The following is a 20455-nucleotide window of genomic DNA, read 5'->3' on the forward strand; positions in this document are numbered from 1 at the left end:
TGGTGAGCCGTAGCACCTTTCTAAGCCCGTATACATATGGTATCTACTAAACTAATTGAAGAAAATGTGGCAACTAACTAATTAATCATGGATATCAAAATTAATGACATAAATCAATATACACGACAGTGATAACAAAATAAAATTACAAGAATGTACAAAATAAATGTCAATAGAATGCAAATTGATTTATTGAACTAATTGGAAAAAAATTTGAAAAAAATAGTTTTCAAGAAATTTCAAATGATTTTATTAAAAACAATTTTGAATTAGTGATTTTAATTTATTTATTTACAAAAAAAAGTTTTAATTTATTTTCAATTAATGATTTGATTCAATTTCATTTGTATTTAATTTTTTTTAAAAAGAAGTTATTTACAATTATTGTATCAAATAAATTTATTACAAAATTTCAATTTGCCAACAAAAATGATTTTTACTTGCTTTTACCATAAATGAATGAATTTTTACAATTTTATTTTAAAAACAAATACTTTGATTTATTTTCATTTAAGAAAAGTAACTTGTACAAATTATTAAAATATATATAACTTTATTTGCAAAAGAATTTTTAATTTTAAAAAGACTTTTATAGCTTTATTTACAAAAATGTTAAAATTCAATCCAACTTTCTTAATAATAAAAATTATTTAAAAGAAAAGAGAATTTTTACAAAATTATTTAGAAAAATGTCTTAATCCCTTTTTCATTTATAAAAAAAAATTATTATTTGGTTTTATAAAAAAAAAAAAAAAAAGATTGATTGAAGAAGAAATTTTATCTTTATTTGATTTAAAGGAAAGTTTTTCAATTTTATTAGAACTAAATAATAATAATAATAATAAACGAATGAATAAATAAAACTCTGATTCTATTTATCTTTACAGATTTGAATTTTATAAATAAATAAATTTGAATTTTATAAATAAATAAATAAGAGTTTATTCGATATTATTTAAAGAAAACCAATTTTTCATGTTTTATTCACCAAAAGGTATTTTAAACCTTTTATTTTATTTTATTTTATTTTTTGGAAAAAAATAAAATCTTTGCAATTTTGATATAAAATAAATTTTGACTTAGTTATTACTATTATTTTTTATTATTTTTTATTTTAAAAAAAACATAACCTTATCTAAAAAGAAAAATTTTCCTTAACTTTACTAAATAAAGAATTTTATTTACAAAAAGAATTTTTACCTTTAAAAGAGAATTTTTACAAGTTTATCTAAAAACAAAATTTTATTTATCTTTTATTTAAAAAAAAAACATTTTCACAATTTTATTTACAAAAGAATTCTATTCTAATTATGTTTACTTACAAAAGATATCTTGATCATTTAAATAAAAATAAATAAATAAATTCTTAATTTTGTGAATAAATAAATAAATAAAATAAAGTTTTTGAAAGGAATGATTTCAATTCTTTGTATTATTGTATTAAAAAAAGGGGTTTGAATTTTATTATTAAAGGAATAATTGAAGTTTGTATATAAAAAGGGTGATTTAAATTTCTTAAAATACAAGATTTCATTCTCATTAAAGGAAAAATAATAATAATAATAATAATAAAAGAAGATATTTGTTGAAAGTAAAAAAAAAAAAAAAGCCACTTTTCAAGGAATAGGATTTCAAATTTGCAAAGACACAAAAAAAAAAAAAAAACCTGGTTTATTTGATAAGAATTGCTTCAATTTTATAAATAAAAAAATATTTATTTATTTATTTATTTTATTAGGAAAATGACTTTAAATTTATTATTAGAAAAGTGATATCAAATTTTAACCAAATCTCCAGCTTTATTATAAAATATTAAAAATAATAATAATAATCTCAAATATAATAAAAAAAAATTTATGTTAATAGATTTTTATAACAATATAAAAAATAAAATTAGATAAATAAATGAATATAATACCGTGCATACTAATAATAAAATCTATGCTTACCAAATAAACACACAAAAAACAAATCAAAGGAAAAGTAAGATATTCACAGGGATATGTGCACAAATTGATGAATATACACCGTAAAAAAAATCGATATTTGCATCCATGATAAAGAAAATGAAAAATAAAATAAAAAACTGTATATACAAAAATAACATATGGAATAGAACCAATATATACAAAATAAATAAATAAATAAATAGGAGGATATGGATAAACATACAACTTTACAATGCGGTGCAATCCCATTAGCATTGGCTCTCTATAACTTCCAAAACAAAGCTCAATAAATACAAACCAAAATCTCTCAACCTTACTACACATAGAAACTCAAAAAAAATACCAAGAGATCAAGAGAATTCCGAGCCATCCCCCCTTGCTCCTTTCTGCTCGTGTTTTCCTTTTTAATCCAAAAATTCAGGTCCTCAGTCAGCCCAACCCATGCCCCATCTTCACCTGCCCCAACTGCTCTAAATCAACACTACACCTTTTTTCCCGCTCTTAACAACAACAAAAAGAAATGTCACAATCATGTATTAGCAAAAGGGCCAAGCCCAATACAAGATTTAATAAATATACCAACCCAAATCCAACTAATATAATAGGCCCAAATCAAACCAAATAGCAATTCAACAAGCCAAAGCCCAACACTAATAAATGGAAAACAGAAATCAACCCAAAATAAGTCCAAATGAATAAATCAAAGGCCCAATAAGAAATCCAATACTATATAAGCCCAAATCACACAAATTTGTAGCCCAAATCAACAACCATGTAAGCTCAACATCCTTAAAGCCCGTAAACACAATCCAAAGCCCAAACAAATAAAACCTAAATCTCCACACAAAGCACTATAGAAATAAAAAAGGAAGAAAGAAAGGGTTACCTCCAAAATGAAAGTGGAAAGAATGAGTGTCGGGGTAGAGAGAAAATAGAGAGAGGGAGGGAGGGAGAGAGGGAGAGAAATAGAGATATGGAAGATATGGTTGGAGATAGGGGGAGGGGGGGCAATTGTCGGCGGTGGAGGAAAGCGTCATTGATGGTGAGAGGCGGCCACGGGTTAGAGAGAAACAAAATGAGATGAAGAAAAAAAAAAAGGAAATAAAGAAAAAAAAAATCTGGAGAAAAAGAAAGAGAGTGGAAGAAAAGAAGATGAGAGAAAACGTGGGTGAGGGGGTTGTCTTGAGTTGAGATGGAGAAAGAAAAGAGAGGTTTAGGGTTTTGTTTGAAATGGGTAATGAGGATTTGATGGAAAAAATGAAAGGACAAGATAGATTCTCCAACAAAACTTGGGTTAAAAGTTAAAAAGAAAAAGCCTAATAAATATTAACCAGAAATCCTAAAGCAAGTAAAATAAACAAAAGTAAATAAAATAAATAAATAAAATAAAATAAAATAAAACAATAAAAAAAAAAAGTTGGGACGAATTTTGGGGTCTACATTGACCTTTTGCCTAGTAAACATGCATAGAAGTGTTTGGAAAATTTGATAGGGGTTGGTGGGGTTAAAATGATTTTGAACAAAGCAATTTAGGCAACTATGAGGAGTTTTCCTGACTTTAGTTGAAGTATTTTCATTTAAAAAGCATTTTTTTTAAAATATTTATGGAGTGTTTTTTAATGAAATATATATTTTTATATTTTTAAAAGTATTTTTTAATTTTATCAAACACATTATTTTTTAAGTTAAAAATGTTTTTTTATTAGTAATGTCAAAAAGACTTTTAAAAACCCGCTCTATTAAGATGAGCCTCTACACAGCCTCTATATACATAGATGTAAAAACACCCCTACATGTATCCTCTGGGATTGCGGGGGCAAACATATAAGCACCCCTTACGGGGCCAAACAAACCCCTACATCGGGGTCGAGGATCGGCTTTAATATCATTTGTAATGATCCACTTTCAACCATGTAGATATTATCTACTTTGGACCTTAAAAGGCCCCTACGACTTTAAAACGTGTTTATAGAGTTAAAAAGAGTCTCTACATATATAACGCTAGAAACTTTTTCTTATGTCCGATGTGGGATATCACAAAAAAAGTAATGACTTACTCCCAACCATGTGGGATGTCACAAAAAGTGTTTTTTTTTCATAAGTAATGTCAAATAGACTTTTAAAATCCATTTGACTGTATTTTTCGTAAAAATATTTATTTGTAGTGCTTTCTTCAATGATGCTTTTATAAGAAACATTTTTACAGGAATTAGAGAAAATAATTCTAATAATGTTTTTAATAATATGTCACATAACTACAAAAGTACTTCTAATATTAATAAATTATAAAAAATGATATAAAATTAATTAAAAGGTAAAAATTAACATAGACATTGGTAGTAAAAGAATATACAAATATCCATATTGTTAAAAAAAAAAAAAACTAAAAAATAATAATTTTTACGAATAAAGAAAAATTTCACAAATATTTACAAAAAGATTTGGATTAGTAAACAATCATTAATCATAATATAATTGTAGAACCCTCTTAGGACCAAGAGTTTTTTTTTTTTCTCACCACCCCGAGAGAGCTGGCAGCATTTTTGGAAGAGTGGGGGCCGATTTTCAGAGGAGTCAAGCATGCATGGACGTGATGGTTGAGACGTGACTTGCCATGGTGGTAGCAGGGAGCAGGTGGAAGCTGCGAAACAAAAGGGAAAGAGCAAGCTTTTCGGAAAAGGGGGAGGAAGAGAAAAAAAAAAGGTGAGGAGGCTGGAGAAAATGAGGGAACAAAGCTGGTAGAGAAAAGAAAAATTGAAGCCAGCTGCAGAAAGAGCAAGAAGAAGGCTGGAAGAGAAGTTCAGTGATCGAGGTTTTTTTGGAGGAACTCTTAAGTAAGCACGAGGGGGCACTTTTGTTTTTCTTTTTTTTGGATGTTCTGTTTTCTTGTTATTCTTCTCTGTTTCTTGTGGGTGTTCCGGGTGCATAGTGTTGTGTGTATCACCAGCCGAGATTATCCCCACCTCTCATCTTTCCAACCTCAACCTTCTCAACACCATGTGTCCGATAGGTTTCCAAGTGAGATCTCACGACAACATGCGAGTAGTGGCCTGCAAGAGCACATGCTTTGCCTTCAACTCTTACCCACCTGCACACACCCAACTCATAGAATCATTGCTTCAATTTTTGTTGTTCTGTAAGTTGGTTAGCTCAAGTTGCTAAAGAGAAAGGTGCAAAAGTTCACAGTGCATGGTTTAAATGGCCAACCCTCAAACCACTCCAATATATAAATCATTTTCATAACCCAAATGGCTGCTTTTCGGCTTTCGGCTTTCACCTCCATTATTCAACTTCAGTTTCACGTTGAAACAACCCATTAGTGGCAATTGATTCTTTTTTATGCTCTTCCTATTTTAATTCAAAACAGAGGGGAGAAAGTTTGTGATGGACTTTGTTGAAATTTAGTGTTCTAGAGAGAGTTTGGGCGTTTTAGTGAATGGAATGGCAGAAGGGAATTGATTTAGTTACACAAGGTAGAGAGATCTGAGTTGGTAGCGCTACTGGCAACGGTAATGGCTTCCCTGGTGGTGGTGGCAATGGCTTTGCTAGTGGTGGGGTTGATCAGTTGGGCACCAATGAGAGCAGCAGCATGGGTGATGGTGTTAGGGAGTTTTTCTCTAGGTGAACCCGCCACTGAAGGAACCAGGGCAATGTCATTCGAATATATTGAGAAAAAGAAATATTATAGCATTTAATGAGGATGCCATCAAAAGTCTCATTTTCCAATTTTCATCATTACTTTTTATTTTATTTTATTTTCCCTATTTCTTTTACTTGTAAAAACCAGCCATGATATGAAAAACCATATTTCCTGGTATTCCATACTTTAATTTCCATCATCCAACCAAACCTACCCACTACCAATCTCATTTTTATTTTTATTTTTTCATATTTTGATGTCCAAATTTAATTTTCTAAATATTCTATTTTCAAATAAATTTATAAAACTTCAATTTTTCAAAAACTCCAATTTTTGAAGTTTAATTTTTTTTTATAAAAAAAACTTTAACTTTCCAAATTTTTATTATTTTAAAATTTAATTCTCAAAACTTCTATTTTCAAATAATTTTCTAAAATTCCGATTTCCAAATTTAATTCAATTTTCATATTTATTTATTTAATCATTATTATTTTTGTTATTATTTTATTTATTTATTTATTTATTTATTTTTAAAATTTCATCTTTAAATAATTCTTCAAAATTTCGATTTTTGAATTTAATTCTCGATTTTTTAAATTCCAATTTTCTAATTTATGAACTTAATTTCCAATTTCCAAAATTCCAATTTTCACATTTATTTATTTATTTATTTATTTATTATTATTATTATTATTATTATTATTATTATTATTATTATTATTATTATTATCATTTTATTTATTTATTTTTAAAAATTCCACCTTCGAATAGTTTCCAAGATTCCAATTTATATAATTTAATTTTCATAGTTTCTATTTCTCAAATCATTTTCAATTCTAATTTCTTTCAAATCTAATTTCCAAAGTCCCAATTTTCATAATTTAACTTCTAAAATTCCAAACTTTCAAATAATTTTCAAAGTTCCAATTTCTTTCAAATTGAATTTCCGAAATTCCAATTCTTAAATTTAATTTGCAAATCTCCAATTCTCGAATGAATATCGAAATTCCAATTTCTTTCAAATTTAATTTCTAAAATTTTTATTCTTAAATTTAATTTTCAAAACTCCAAATTTCAAATGATCTTCAAGAGTCCAATTTTCAAATAAATTTCAAAAATCCAGTTTTCTCTCGAACAATTTTAATTTCACTCCAATTCTCAAATAATCTTCTATTTCTCTTAATTTTACATAAGCATGAAGACATTTTTCATGATTCCAAAATAATGGGATTTGTGATACTAATTCATGCAAGATAAATCGGGCTTTGGTGGGGGCCTCACATATGATCTCTTCTGATTGTCGATTGTTATGCTTAATGAGTATTGTCTGATCTTTGTCTTGCGCTTTGATATGCATGTGATATGTTTTGTATTCGTTATTACGCACTAACATTGTTTCATGGTAGCGCTTTATTATCTGCTACCAAGGTACACTCTCACTCTCACTCTCACTTTGTTCATTTATCCATTAGCCCGACTTGCTTTTGATCTATGATCACTTTGGTATCCATTGATCTCGTAGTTAATTGTCATGTTTGCTTTACCTTATTTAGTAGAGACTCATTTTTAGGGACTTAGAGGGGTGCTACGGTCTTTACCGTACCTTCCCAATAAATAACCTGACCCCTGAGCCCATATTTGGTTTTTTATAGACCACATTTTCCAAATAAGAAGTCACACTTAAGGTTTTCTTTCTTATTTTGTTTACTCTTTAAAAATAAAACAAAAATAAGTGGCGATTCCAAGTCTTTTAAAAAAAAATCAAATTTCCACCAAATAAATAAAAACTGAGCTCGTCATCGAGTGGAAGCGCATGAGCCAAAATGAGGGGTCCACAATAATATTATTTTAAAATAAAAAATTATTTGATTATATATTAGCTTAAAAATAATAATTTTTTCCCCTAGAATAAAATTTTCAAAATACTTACAAAAATATGTAGATTAATAAAGAAATGTTGAATTTTCAAAGTAACAAAGTACATGATTATATATTAGTTTACTTTCTTTTAAAAAATAAAAAATAAATAAATAAAAAACCTTTACTAATCAAAAGTACTAAATAAAAAACAATTTTTTTAATAGCAAAAAAGGGGAAAAACTATATTATCACATATTAGTGTCATAATAAAACATCAATGAGATATAAGAAGATTTACAATTTGATTACGTTCTTCTTCTTACATAATATGAACAGTCTTCCTCAATAAGTTGTTCAACTCTACTCTCTTCTTCATTAGGTGGAAATAACCTTTGATCATCATAATAAGATCTCAATTCCATATGTATTACATCATTAATCCTTATGAAGTTATGAAGAGTCATTGAAGGAATAACAATCTTTACTTGTTTTTCAAGAGAAAAACTATGCATTTTTTGTAATATTCTTCATTAATTTTTCAAAACGACAAATGGTTTTTCAATTGTGCACCTTAAAAATGAATGTTTATGATGAAATATTTTCTTCTTACCTTTAGGTAAACTACCTTATCAAAAATATGAAAGATGGTAATGTTTGCCCTTATAAGGGCCTAAATATCTACTCATTTGAGGATAACCAACATCAACTAAATAATATTACCTACAAAAGAAAAACAAAAAAATGTATTAGATTATAATAAATTTAATCGCAAAATCAACTTTGATATTTTCAATCATAAACCTTTAGGTGGATAGGAAAACCCAATTCTAACCTTCTTAATGCCTCTAAAAAAATGCAAACATTATGAGTAGTGTTTTCCCATCTGAGCTATGCAAATATGAAACACAAATTGAAATCACATATAACCTTAACATTTTAGGCAATAATACCTTTTAAAAAATATATCATATTTGTTTATCTCTAGAAACCACAAGTATATGAGTTTCGTCAATTACCCCAATATAGTCCTTAAAATATGACCATACCGATTATTATTTCTTATTTTATCAAAGACCTTCATAAACTGTGGATCACTTTGTTTTATTAGCCATAAGACAAACAAAATCTAATATGATCTCAAACCATCTAGAAACAGATTTATCAAAGTGTTGGAATATTTCTTGAATCATCCTATTTGCTATGTCCATTACTCATTGTGGTGAGAAACATTGTCAAAACCTTTATTAAGGGTGTATCTAAACCTTCTTTTAGACCATACCTTTTAGTAAGTGTCTCTAATAAATTAATACATATATGTTTTTTCTTTCTAAAATGCTCAAAACATCTACTTTAATGATCATTCAAGACATGCATAAAAAACTTGTATCTTGTGTGGAAAAAAATTCTATTAGATTTTTTTTTCTTTGTAGCTTGTAAATGTCATAACTACAATACATCCGACAGCACCGAATGATAAAAATCATTTTCATCATTGTTTTTATTTTCAAAATTATGATTTTCAGTATCACTGTTATTAAAAGACATATTTACAAAATAAAAATAAGAATTAATACGTTAATATATATTTTCTATTAATATAGTATAAGCCTATGCACATTTACTTAAAAGAAGATTTTTTTTCATTTAAAAAATTATTTGAACATGCAAGTACAAGACTAATAGCATTATGCAAAATATTAACAATGGCAAGTAATAAGAAGTGAACAAAAAATACAATTTTGTGACTTGGATTATGCTATTAATTATTACCCATAATCTAAAAAATTTCAATGTACTAGTTATTTACATACAACTATATAATTCTATTTTTATAATAAAAAAAGAATCTAGCTTATGTAGGCCACCTTAGGGATAAGACTCCTTCCATCACACTTCTATTTTACATCCATTTCATATTCAAAAGTGGTGGCTTAGTGTTTGAGATATGTTTCAATATTGCAATTTCCCCATATTTTTCATTTCCATTCTCAACAACTTGACAAAACAAAATTTTAGATTCAAAAGTGTTGTGTAGACCCCTCTTTGGCTACTCGGAAGGAGTTGGACATTTTATTTGGGAGTGGGGGATGACTTCCAAGGGGAGCAAGCTGTTGAGATGTGTGGCAAGGACGTGACCACCTTGCCATGGTGGTGGTTGAGAGAGACTTTTTTTTGCTGAACGGGGAACAACGAAGTAGCTAGAGAGAGATGGCTAGAATGGTGGAGTTTCAGAGGATGATGAGCTAAGCAGGGTGGGTACAGGCTTGGACTGGAAGTTAAAAATAGAGGGGTACCGGTGAGAAACAGAGGGGAGATAGAGGTTTTTGAGGAAAACAGGAAGAAGAAGAAAGGAGTAGGGTATACGAGCTTTCTAATATTTAAGGGTTTGAGTGAGAGTTGGGGGGAATGAAAACGAGGAAAACATGTGAGTACTGGTGAAGAAAAACAGAGCAAAGGAAGAAGAAAGTGGAAGCAAGACAACTCTGGGGTTTATGAGTGAGCATTCCAGGTAAAGCCATTGCAAGCTTCTTGCCTCTGATTTTTACACTCTTTCATTTCCATTTCCAACTACATTTCTAGCTACTTTATCGGACTTTACTCCCTACATGCATGCTCTATTTTTAGCTTGGTTTTTTTTATGTTTGTTTTCTCTTGTGAATGTTTGATGCCTTACTCCTTCCCTGAATTAGATACATAAAAATCATGCTCTTACTTTCTTTAAACCCCACCTGTTCCTTGCTCTTTGAGGATCCATGACATAGAGACAAGTTCATGCTCTGTTTTTACATTTTTTTTTTATTATTATTAATATTCCTTTATGTTTCTTGCTAATGGTGGGGTTGAAGTCATCATGGCCAGTTTCGAGTGGAGAAAATTCACGCAATGACATAGTCTCTAGTAGAAGCAAGATTTCTGTCGGTATCATCTCCTCTACTGTCAATTGCAATTGAAAACAAGGAGCAACATCTTCATTATCTTCCTGATTACCACTAGTTCATGTCTCCATGGAGGAGTTGTAGCGGGTTAACTTAATATCACCATACTCGATCATCGCCAGATTTTGGAAGTCATCATATTGCAAGACATACACATTTCAGATGGATGCAACGATGAATTTCAATAAGAGGATTAGAAGATTGTAGCCATGAATCTTAGTGAGAGATTTTGAGGATCACAACTATGAATTTCAGCGGATGATTGGAAGATGTTTTGGAATTTTATAATAGAAATTATAACTTTGAATTTTGATGAAAGTGAGGAGAATCTGAGAATGGTAGACATGAATATTGTAATATCGTAGACAGGAACATGTTCAGTTGGTTTGAGATACTAATCATGAATCATTTTCTTCTTTTGTTGTTGCATTTCAGTGGGAGAATTAAAAAGTGACAACAGCTAGTGGAGATCGCATTAGTGGTAGCAGCATATGGCAGCAACATGTGGATAAAATTCAAATGGAAAAGGTGTTAGTTCCTAGCTGAAAATTAGTAGAATTGGATGATTGAATTGTAGCCACATAATAGAGTTTCATGGCTGCATTTCAGTGGAGATCAATGGTTGTATAGACAATGATTGTTTATGGTTGAATTTTAATAGATTTGGTGGCTGCATATATGGTGATTGAATGGGTGAAATCCAAGTGAAGTTTTGTGGGTATTTTCATGGCTGAATTGTGGTAAAACTCCAGTGAAGAAACAAGATGAAGGTGGTTGCATATAGGGTGATCGAATGGCTGAAATCCAAGTGAAGTTTTATGGGTATTTACATGACTGAATTGTGCTGAAACTCTAGAGAAGAAATGAGTTGAAGATGGCTGCATATAGGGTGATTGAATGGTTGAAATCTAAGTGAAGTTTTGTGGGTATTTGCATGGCTGAATTGGTCTGAAACTCTAGTGAAGAAACGAGCTGAAGGTGGCTGCATATGGGGTGATCAAATGGCTGAAATCCAAGTGAAGTTTTGTGGGTATTTTCATGGTTGAATTGTGCTAAAACTCTAGTGAAGAAACGAGCTGAAGGTGGCTGCATATAGGATAATCAAATGTCTGAAATCCAAGTGAAGTTTTGTGGGTATTTTCATGGTTGAATTGTGCTGAAACTCTAGTGAAGAAACGAGCTGAAGGTGACTGCATATATGGTGGTCATGTAGTAGAGAATTAATGAAGAAAATACCACGTGTGTATGGCTACGCATGGCCACTCTTGGCATGTAATCCCAATGGCCACATGTTATCCTCTTTTTTTTTTTTTTTCATTATTTGATGTTAAAAATAATTTTCCACACTCCATTTTTTAAATAATTTTTCAAAACTCCATTTTTTTCTCAAATAATTTTAATTCCACTTTGGTTTTCAAATAGTTTTTAAGTCATTAATTTTTCTTCCTTCCGTAGGGTTTTAGGTCACCAAAATTTCCAATTTTAATAAATTTGCTGTCATTTTCCTTTTGGCATGCACTTTTTTAAATTTTCTTTGATTTTCAAATAATTTTCAATTTTCATGTTTTATATAAAAATGAATAAATTTTCATAATTCCAAAATAATGAAATTTATGGGAATTAATTCATAATAAGATAAATTGGGCTTTGGTGGGGGCCCTACATATGAATTTTCTCTTCTGATTGTCAACTGCTATACTTAATGAATATTGTCTGATCTTTGTCTTACTCTTTGATATGAATGTGCTGATTTTATCATTATGAGTTAAACTTATTTCCATGATAGCATGTTCTTATTTGCTGCTAAGGTATGCTCGCACTCCTACTTCATTTATTTATTCGTTATCATGCTCGATTTGTTTTATTATTTGATCATTTTATTAGTATCCATTGATTTCCTTATTAATTGTCACACTTGCCTCACCTTATTTAGTAGAGACCTTATTATAGGGCTTAGAGGGGTGCTATGACTCTTCACCGTACCTTCCCAATAGGTAACTTAATCCCCGGATCTAGATTCTGTTTTTGCAGATATGTCTTTTCCAAATAAGGAGTCACACAAGGTTTTCTTTCTTATTTTGTTTTCCCTTTAAAAAAATAAAATGAGTGGTGACTCCAAGTCTTTTCTAAAAATAATTTTTATTCAATAAAATAAAAAATGAGTCGCTCCATCGAGTGAGAATGCATTGTGCAAAATATGGGGTCCACATGTTATGTGAAATCAAATACATTGTAAAGCTCATCTAATAGTCACAACTTTTAGAGAAAGAAACAATTATAAATACAGGTGACAAACGTAATGTCTTCCTTACTCACAAAGTTTGCTCAATACCAACATACTAATCTAATCTAAAATAATATTAGATGACAAAAATACATTTCAAACATTTGAACAACAAACAACTAAAATTGTCAAGCATGTTTATGCGTAAGCCATGTAATTTGTTTAGTCAATTCTTTTAATGCAACAAACATCTCTGTTTTCCTTAACAACCAAGATATCTATGACTTTCATATACAACTCAAAGTCATTCTTCACTTTAAGAATGTTACATATACTTTTCATTACTTCAACAATGCTACAAATAGACTTAGATGCTCTAGATGTGACATAAACTTATTCTCCACAATACTTACAAATGCACTTTAATTGCGTAGCCACAACCTCATATTTGATTCCATCTCTTTTCCTCTTCCTTTTCCCTTTTTTTCTTTTTCATAGTAAGTTGGGTAGTAGCTTCAAAACTATGGGAAATATTACCAAGCAATGAATTGCAACTAGAGTTCAATTAGCCTTCTACCATATTATCCTCGTGTTCTCCCGCCTTAGATGGACCATCAACATTATGTCCTATGAAGCCTTGTGATAGTACCCAAACTTCTTCATTAGTAACAACAATATTTTTGAAAAGTATGTCCAATTACTCAATATTTTTGAAGCCCTTGGCCTTAAAATTTATTGTCTTAGGGTTCTACTACAAAAGTATTCAATTTATTATATATATTTCACAACCATAACCAAATAAAATTAATAAATATATAAAAACGAATCTCCAATTTCTTATCCCACTATTCATTGCTAGTATTGCTAGTTTGCCTTGTAGGATACCACCTAAGGCCAATCTCTTTTTGAATCAAGGCATCCAAAGTCACCAATCCTTTTTAAGAGAACCTCATTTATTTTTAAGTTGCTTATATTGATGGGTTCTTCTAAATTGTTAAATGTTTTTATCACGATTTTTCATCTCAACTTACTAAAGTGACTATTTGATGTATTTTCAGTTGAAGTCTCAACAATTAACACAAACTTTGATAAATCCATCAACAACAACATCATCCCAATAAACTTTGCTTTGTTTTTTTATTTTATTTTTTCATTATTTGTTTGTTGTAATGGTTGAACTATATTGCTAGACAACTAATAGCAAAGAAAAGAACAAAGAAGGATTAAAAACAAATGTTCTCACTAACTTTAGAGTTTAAACATATAATGAGACCCATAAAAAAAAAAAAAGAACCTTAAAGAAATGGATCAAATAGGAAAAAGAAACTTGGAAGACGAATTGGAAAGACTCACATTCATGGAATATATATATATGAAAATATTGATACTTACGAATATATCGATACTTCGATTTTACAGATATATCGACGAATATTTTAATACAAAATATCGATGACGTAAAAATTAATAAAAATTCTAAAAATATTAAGAAAAACTCTAAAAAAATTATATAAGAAGTAAAAATAGACATTTTAAAGTTTTTTTTTAAAAATTTTGAAATATATAATTTGCATATTTGATAATAATATCCTCTATATTGATAAAAAAAAAATATAAATTTTATAAGTATACATTTATTATTAAGTTGCATTATATATTATTTTACAATAATATTATGATAACATGGCTAATTTTAAAATATGTTTAATATTAAAATTATTATCCATTTTAATTTAAATGTATTCACTAATATCAAATAAATAATATATATATATATATATATATATATATATATATATATATATGTTTATTTTTTTATATTTAATAAATATATAGATTATATAAAAAAACCTATTAATGAAATTATGTTTTTATATTTTTTGTAATAAATTAAATCAAATTTAAAAATAAAATAATTAGAATTAATTTGTTTAATAATAAAAAAATAAAAAATCGGTGACATATCTAGAAATATTAGTGAAATATGGTTGAAACACTAAAAAATTTAAAAAATAGATGAAATATCCGTAAAATATTCAGAAATATCAGTTGATAAATATATCTTCTCAATTTGTATGAGAATCCATGGATATTAGATGTATTGAGGATATTTTCAGATATTTTAAACCTTTGATACATATATATATATATATATATATACATAAATGGTAATTTATTAATTTCTTCTTATCAAGTTGCCAAAAGTCGAAAAAGAATTCCTCATGACATGAATCAAATAATTTCCTCACAAATGAATTTAATCATGCCCTCATTATGAGTACTGAATTAAAATAACAACTCAAATATTATCTAATAAATTATTTCATGGTTTTTTTAATAACATTAATGTTATAGAAAATACCAACAAATGTTTTAAATATATAATATAAAAATGTGGTATTTTTTTATTTTATAAAATTTTATGTTTATTTTTATTTTTGGTTTGTTATATTTCTTTATCATTTTCTACAATTTTATTTTTATTTTTGGTTTTATATTTATTTTATTATTAATACAATGATGAATTTGGAATAGAAATCAAGATCTTTTATCATCTTATTTATTTTTTAGTTTTAGTTTTGTTTTTCTATGTTCTTATAATTGTATATTTTATTATTATTAATCTTCATTTTTAGTGTTATTTATATCCATCATATAATTTGCATTCGATAGGAGTCAAGTTATTAATTAATATTGGAGGTTTAGAGATTTATTTATTTATTTTAGTTGAGTTGATTTGTTGCAGAAAAACAATGTCATTGATTTTAAGAGATAAAAAGGGGAAAAGTAAGTTTTAAGTCATTAATTTGAAAAAATTATATATAAAAAACCCAACTTTTATAAAATTAGTTTTATTTTTATTTATTTAAAAATATTTTAAAATACATACATTTTTTCATATGTAAAATAATTATTTCTTGAAATACCCTTTTAATAATATTAAATAAAATTATCTAAAATTGATTTACCATTTTAATTTAATAAAAGTACTGTTTTACAAATAAATATATTATAATTTTTTTATTATGTAATATGAGATACAAATTATTATGAAAAAAATTTCCAACCCTCAAGTGATAAATAAAATATTTCTTATCTTCTAGTTAATAATGATTTTATATCATGCATTATATAAATTTCCTCATCTTCTCATATATTTTTTATAATAAAATTGAATAAAAATTTTGTTAGTTGACATTACAATAAAATAGGAAATTTTAAAAATTAAAAATACAATTAAAAATAAAATACATAAAAAATAAAATTGAAAAAAACTTAAAAAATAAAAAGTAAAATATATACTCCCATTGTATTTCCAATTCTTTCTCTATTTTTATATTTTCAATGAGAGTGTTTTAACTAAGTAAAAGTTAATATTTTATTTTTATATTTTTAGCTTTAATTTTATTTAAAAAAATTTAATTATATTTTTAAAATTTTAAATTTCTTATTTCATTCTTGAAAAAGTCATTGAACCCCTTTCCACAAAATTCAATGCCAATAGAATGATTTGGAGAATAGATGAATAGGACTCTTCTAGAGAAAGCATTATATATGCTCTTAAATTTAGGGTTGTCAAAAGAATTTTGGGCTAAAGTTGTTGATTCAACTTGTTATCTTATGAATAGATCCCCTTCAATATCTATTAGTTAATGTAGGACTCTTGAAGTGGTATAATTTACTTCCTTTGCCAATTATGCAAATTTAAGAAGTTTTTATTATCTTACTTATGCTCATGTAAATGAAGGGAAAGTTGAAACTAAGAGCAAGGATGTGGATATAAATCTTTAGGATTTGTAGATGGTGTAAAAGGGTATAGGTTGTGATGCTCAAATTCAAAATCCCGTAAATTTTTTATTAGAGTATGATTATTGACAAATTTACAATGTTCAGTCATCATAAAGAGAAATTAGATAATAAAAAAAAAACAACCTTGGTGAGAGAGAAAAGATAAGAGTTTGAGCCTAAAGCTTTGAGAACACCAATAAAAAAGTTTTTAATAAAGTGAAATGAAGAACAGATATAACATCTTAATGATAAAGAAAATGCATCATAAAAACAATAATACCGTTTGACTAGAGATAAAATAAGGATCCAAATTAAACCATCTCAAAAGTATTCTAGTGATGATTTTAGTGTTTCCACATTTAGTGTAACAAACACTAATAAAGAGATCAATATAGTGAATAGTTCAATGAATGTGACTATTAAATTTGTACCTACCTATAAGTTAAGGGATTATCTAAACGTAATGGATAACTATAGTATTTGAAGGCTTCTTAGAGGTGTACGTGAAGTGAAGTAATATGAAGACTTTTAAGGGTGTTTTAATCTTGAGAATTTGAATCAAAGTGGAGATGTTGAAAGGTATTTCAAATATTATTTTAAGTCAATTTGCATGCCACATTGATATTTTATATTAGGATCTATTCATTTAAGTTGTAGGGAAAGGGTGCCAGCCCCTAGTCCCTCTATGGTCTCGATTAAGCCACCTAAACCTCTTTCAAATTCAACTTCTACAACTTGGCTCTCCCTATGGCTGTGAAGGGGACAAATAAGGTTTGGTCCGGTTAAAAGTAGCATATCAACATGGCTGAGATAAGGTGGACGATACCGTTTCGTCCCTTGGTGTATCATCTTCAGTCTTTTCTTTTTCAGAGTAGTACTCAACCATTAAACTTGGCTTTAATTAGTGGCTACTCGCTCTTTCAAATCAGGAGGCAACCCTCCTCCCGACTAGCTTTTGGAATTTAAGGAGTATATTTTAAGTTCGAATTACCATTTACAAAACTCCCATATTTGCAAGGACAGGTATTTAATATTTGGATCCCTTCATGCTGGGCAAAGGGAAACCCAAAATTAAAAGTTAAATCTTGTGTTCTTGGCAGTGTGATCAACTTCCTTCAATTGGGCCTTTGCTAGCTAGCATTTAGATGAAACCTGTCCCAGTTAGCTAGGCTATTTGAGTAGTATACAGTCCCATTAAGCTTTGAAATTAATCATAAATCATGTTACATGAGAAAATGTAATTAAACTAATATAGTTTTGAGGTTCATTTGGTAGAGTCCAATGTACACAAGCTTAAACCGTCCATGCCAACCCTCGGGAAGAATATGCCCTTGACTCATGATCTCTTGGATCTTTCATAACACCACCAAACAGGAATAATAAAATTAACAATAAAAAATAAAATAAAATAAAATTTCTAAATTAGGATCATAGCACATTCACGAGTCCATGACACTATAAAAGTTCTCAAAACATAAAATTTGGTGTGGATATATTCAAGAAACAATGGCTCATCCAATTGTTGCCTCTTGATTACACATTGGGCAATCCGATCTTCAGTTTAACCAGGCGTGAAACAACTAAAATGGCAGGTTGAAAGAGTGCGTAAATATGAAGATTTTAAGGTTGACTTTGAACATGTTGAAGAAGCAGGCCATGTGAGAGCATTAAAGGTCATCAAATTATATACTTAAAGGTACACTCAATACCAGGCATGAAGGCATGCTAGATTTTAGGGTTCATACATGGGTCTAATTTAAAGCTCTCTTTCAAATCCTATAAAAAGAGATCTAGGAGGACGAGTCTAATTCACAAATCACTTATACCTGTGCTCTAGGGAAATATCAAATGGCTCAAGCTATGGTGAAGTTTTGTGTGTGTGTTCTACTACTCCTTATGGTGGTGGTGGTGGCCGAGGGAGCTGCCAAAAAACCTAAGAAGGTCAAGTGCAAAGATAAGAAGTATCCAAGCTGTTACCATAAAAACCTCTACTGTCCTGCATCTTGCCTAAGGACATGTGTTGTAGATTGCGCATCGTGCAAGCCCGTTTGCACTGCACCGCCGCCCCCACCGCCTCTCCACCACCGCCACCGCCCAAAAGGCGTCGTTCACCTCCTCCTGCTTCTCATCTTACACCTCCTCCTCCACCTTCTACTTCCACTCTTCATCCTCCCCCTCCGCCCTCTACTTCCACTACCACGCCTCTCCCATCCCCGCCTCCTGCTCCTATCTCCACCACACCTCTTCCCTCACCGCCACCTCCTACTCCTATTTCCACTACACCTATTCCATCTCCGCCACCCCCTGCTTCACCTCAGCCATCTTCCTCAGGACCAAAGAGAGTCAAGTGCAAGAACAAGTACTACACTCACTGCTATGGCATGGAGCTCAACTGTCCTAGTACCTGTCCGGATCGATGTGAGGTTGACTGTGTCACCTGCAGTCCTGTTTGCAGTAAGTTTTTGCATCCCCCATTTACATCTTTGGAATTATATGACATTCTGCTTTTTCACTTCAGTATGAAGGCAAAACAAAGGTTGTGCCTTACATGGTTAGAGTAGTTGTGGCTAAGATGGAAAAAAAAAAAAATATTGGAAGGAGCTTATACTTTGATTTCAAGGAAACAAACTCCAAGAAAATGAATAAAAATTGATATAAGTTGCTTTTTGTTTTGTGTTTCTCTATCATTTCATACAATCAAGTTATTTACGAGGAAAAAGAATAATGTTGATAACATCTTATTAATACTTGCCAACATGAACAGATTGCAATAAGCCAGGGGCAGTATGCCAAGACCCACGATTCATAGGAGGAGATGGAATCACCTTCTACTTCCATGGCAAAAAAGACAGAGACTTCTGCCTTGTGTCTGATTCCAATCTACACATCAATGCCCATTTCATAGGCAAGCGCAACCAAAACATGAAGAGAGATTTCACTTGGGTGCAGTCCTTAGGAATCCTCTTTGACACCCACCAACTCTTCATTGGTGCTAAGAAGACAGCAACTTGGGACGACTCTGTGGATCGACTTGCACTTGTCTTTGATGGAGAACCAATCTTCCTTCCAGATGAGGAAGGCGTAAAGTGGCAGCCTGAAATGTCACCTGAAGATGTTTCTGTCACAAGAACCCAAAACACTAATGCTGTGGAGATTGAAGTGGAAGGGAACTTCATGATCAAAGCATCTGTAGTCCCTATCACAGAGAAAGAATCACGAGTACATAACTATGACATAACTGCGGAGGACTGCTTTGCTCACCTTGACTTGAGCTTCAAGTTCTACTCATTGAGCGGCAATGTTAGTGGTGTTCTAGGCCAGACATATGGTAGCAAATACGTGAGCAGGGTTAAGATGGGGGTGGCTATGCCTATTTTGGGTGGTGAAAAGGAATTTGCCTCGTCTGGTCTCTTTACCACCGACTGCGCTGTTGCTCGATTCAGTGGCCGTTTACCCAGTGGTGATGATGCATATTCTTTGGAGAAGTTTGAGTATGCTAACCTAAACTGTGTCAGCGGAATCGATGGTCGTGGAGTGGTTTGCAAGAGATAAACCTAATCTAATCTGTCTCCTCCATTTCTAAACAGCTTCACAAAGCAATATTGTAACAATAAGGTCAGACTCTTAACCATTGTTCTGTCTGCCAAGTTCTAGTAACTTATTCTTCGAATGAAAATGTGTACTTTTAAGTTAATTTGATAATCAATTTATTGTTTCAATCAAGTGGATATTGATTATCAGTCTTACCCTTTTAAGTTCTCACAAGATTGAAGCTGAAGAAATCAATTAGTAGAAGGTTTATAAACAGCAAAAAGGGATTTATAACACCCTAATTCGAGCCTATAGTGCTTATCCTATCCTAGCCAAACCCTAGATGAAAAATGACAAAACAAAACTACCCAAAATGAAAAGGAAAAACTAAGAACTAAACATAACTAGGCAACTAGGCATCGTGCAGCTGCTTACAGCTGCTTAATTACTACTTATGAACGTACAGCCCATTCTTCGGGGGGAGAATTGTGTTTTGGGCCCAGCTGGACCCAAAAATTAATAAAAG

The 20455-nt window shown here is 30.0% G+C and overlaps 1 protein-coding gene across 1 annotated transcript; it reads left to right on the forward strand.

Annotated features, from left to right (window-relative positions):
- Positions 1 to 5461: 5461 nt before the first annotated feature.
- On the forward strand, positions 5462 to 19994 carry LOC100258455 (uncharacterized). The gene is made up of 3 exons (XM_010653611.2): positions 5462 to 5601; positions 18425 to 18852; positions 19163 to 19994. The coding sequence occupies exons 1-3, from the start codon at positions 5462 to 5464 to the stop codon at positions 19948 to 19950; spliced, it is 1356 nt and encodes a 451-aa protein (XP_010651913.2). The 3' UTR covers positions 19951 to 19994.
- Positions 19995 to 20455: the final 461 nt, after the last annotated feature.

This window comes from Vitis vinifera, chromosome 6 (genome assembly GCF_030704535.1).
Source record: "Vitis vinifera cultivar Pinot Noir 40024 chromosome 6, ASM3070453v1".
NCBI lineage: Eukaryota > Viridiplantae > Streptophyta > Magnoliopsida > Vitales > Vitaceae > Vitis > Vitis vinifera.

Excerpts from the sequence above, each read along its gene's own strand:
- LOC100258455 (XM_010653611.2), top strand. The coding sequence starts at position 5,462 with ATGGCTTCCCTGGTGGTGGTGGCAATGGCTTTGCTAGTGGTGGGGTTG. Across the intron at positions 5,602-18,424 it reads ACTGAAGGAACCAGGGCAAT|ATTGCGCATCGTGCAAGCCC; the intron begins GTCATTCGAATA and ends CATGTGTTGTAG. Across the intron at positions 18,853-19,162 it reads CACCTGCAGTCCTGTTTGCA|ATTGCAATAAGCCAGGGGCA; the intron begins GTAAGTTTTTGC and ends CAACATGAACAG.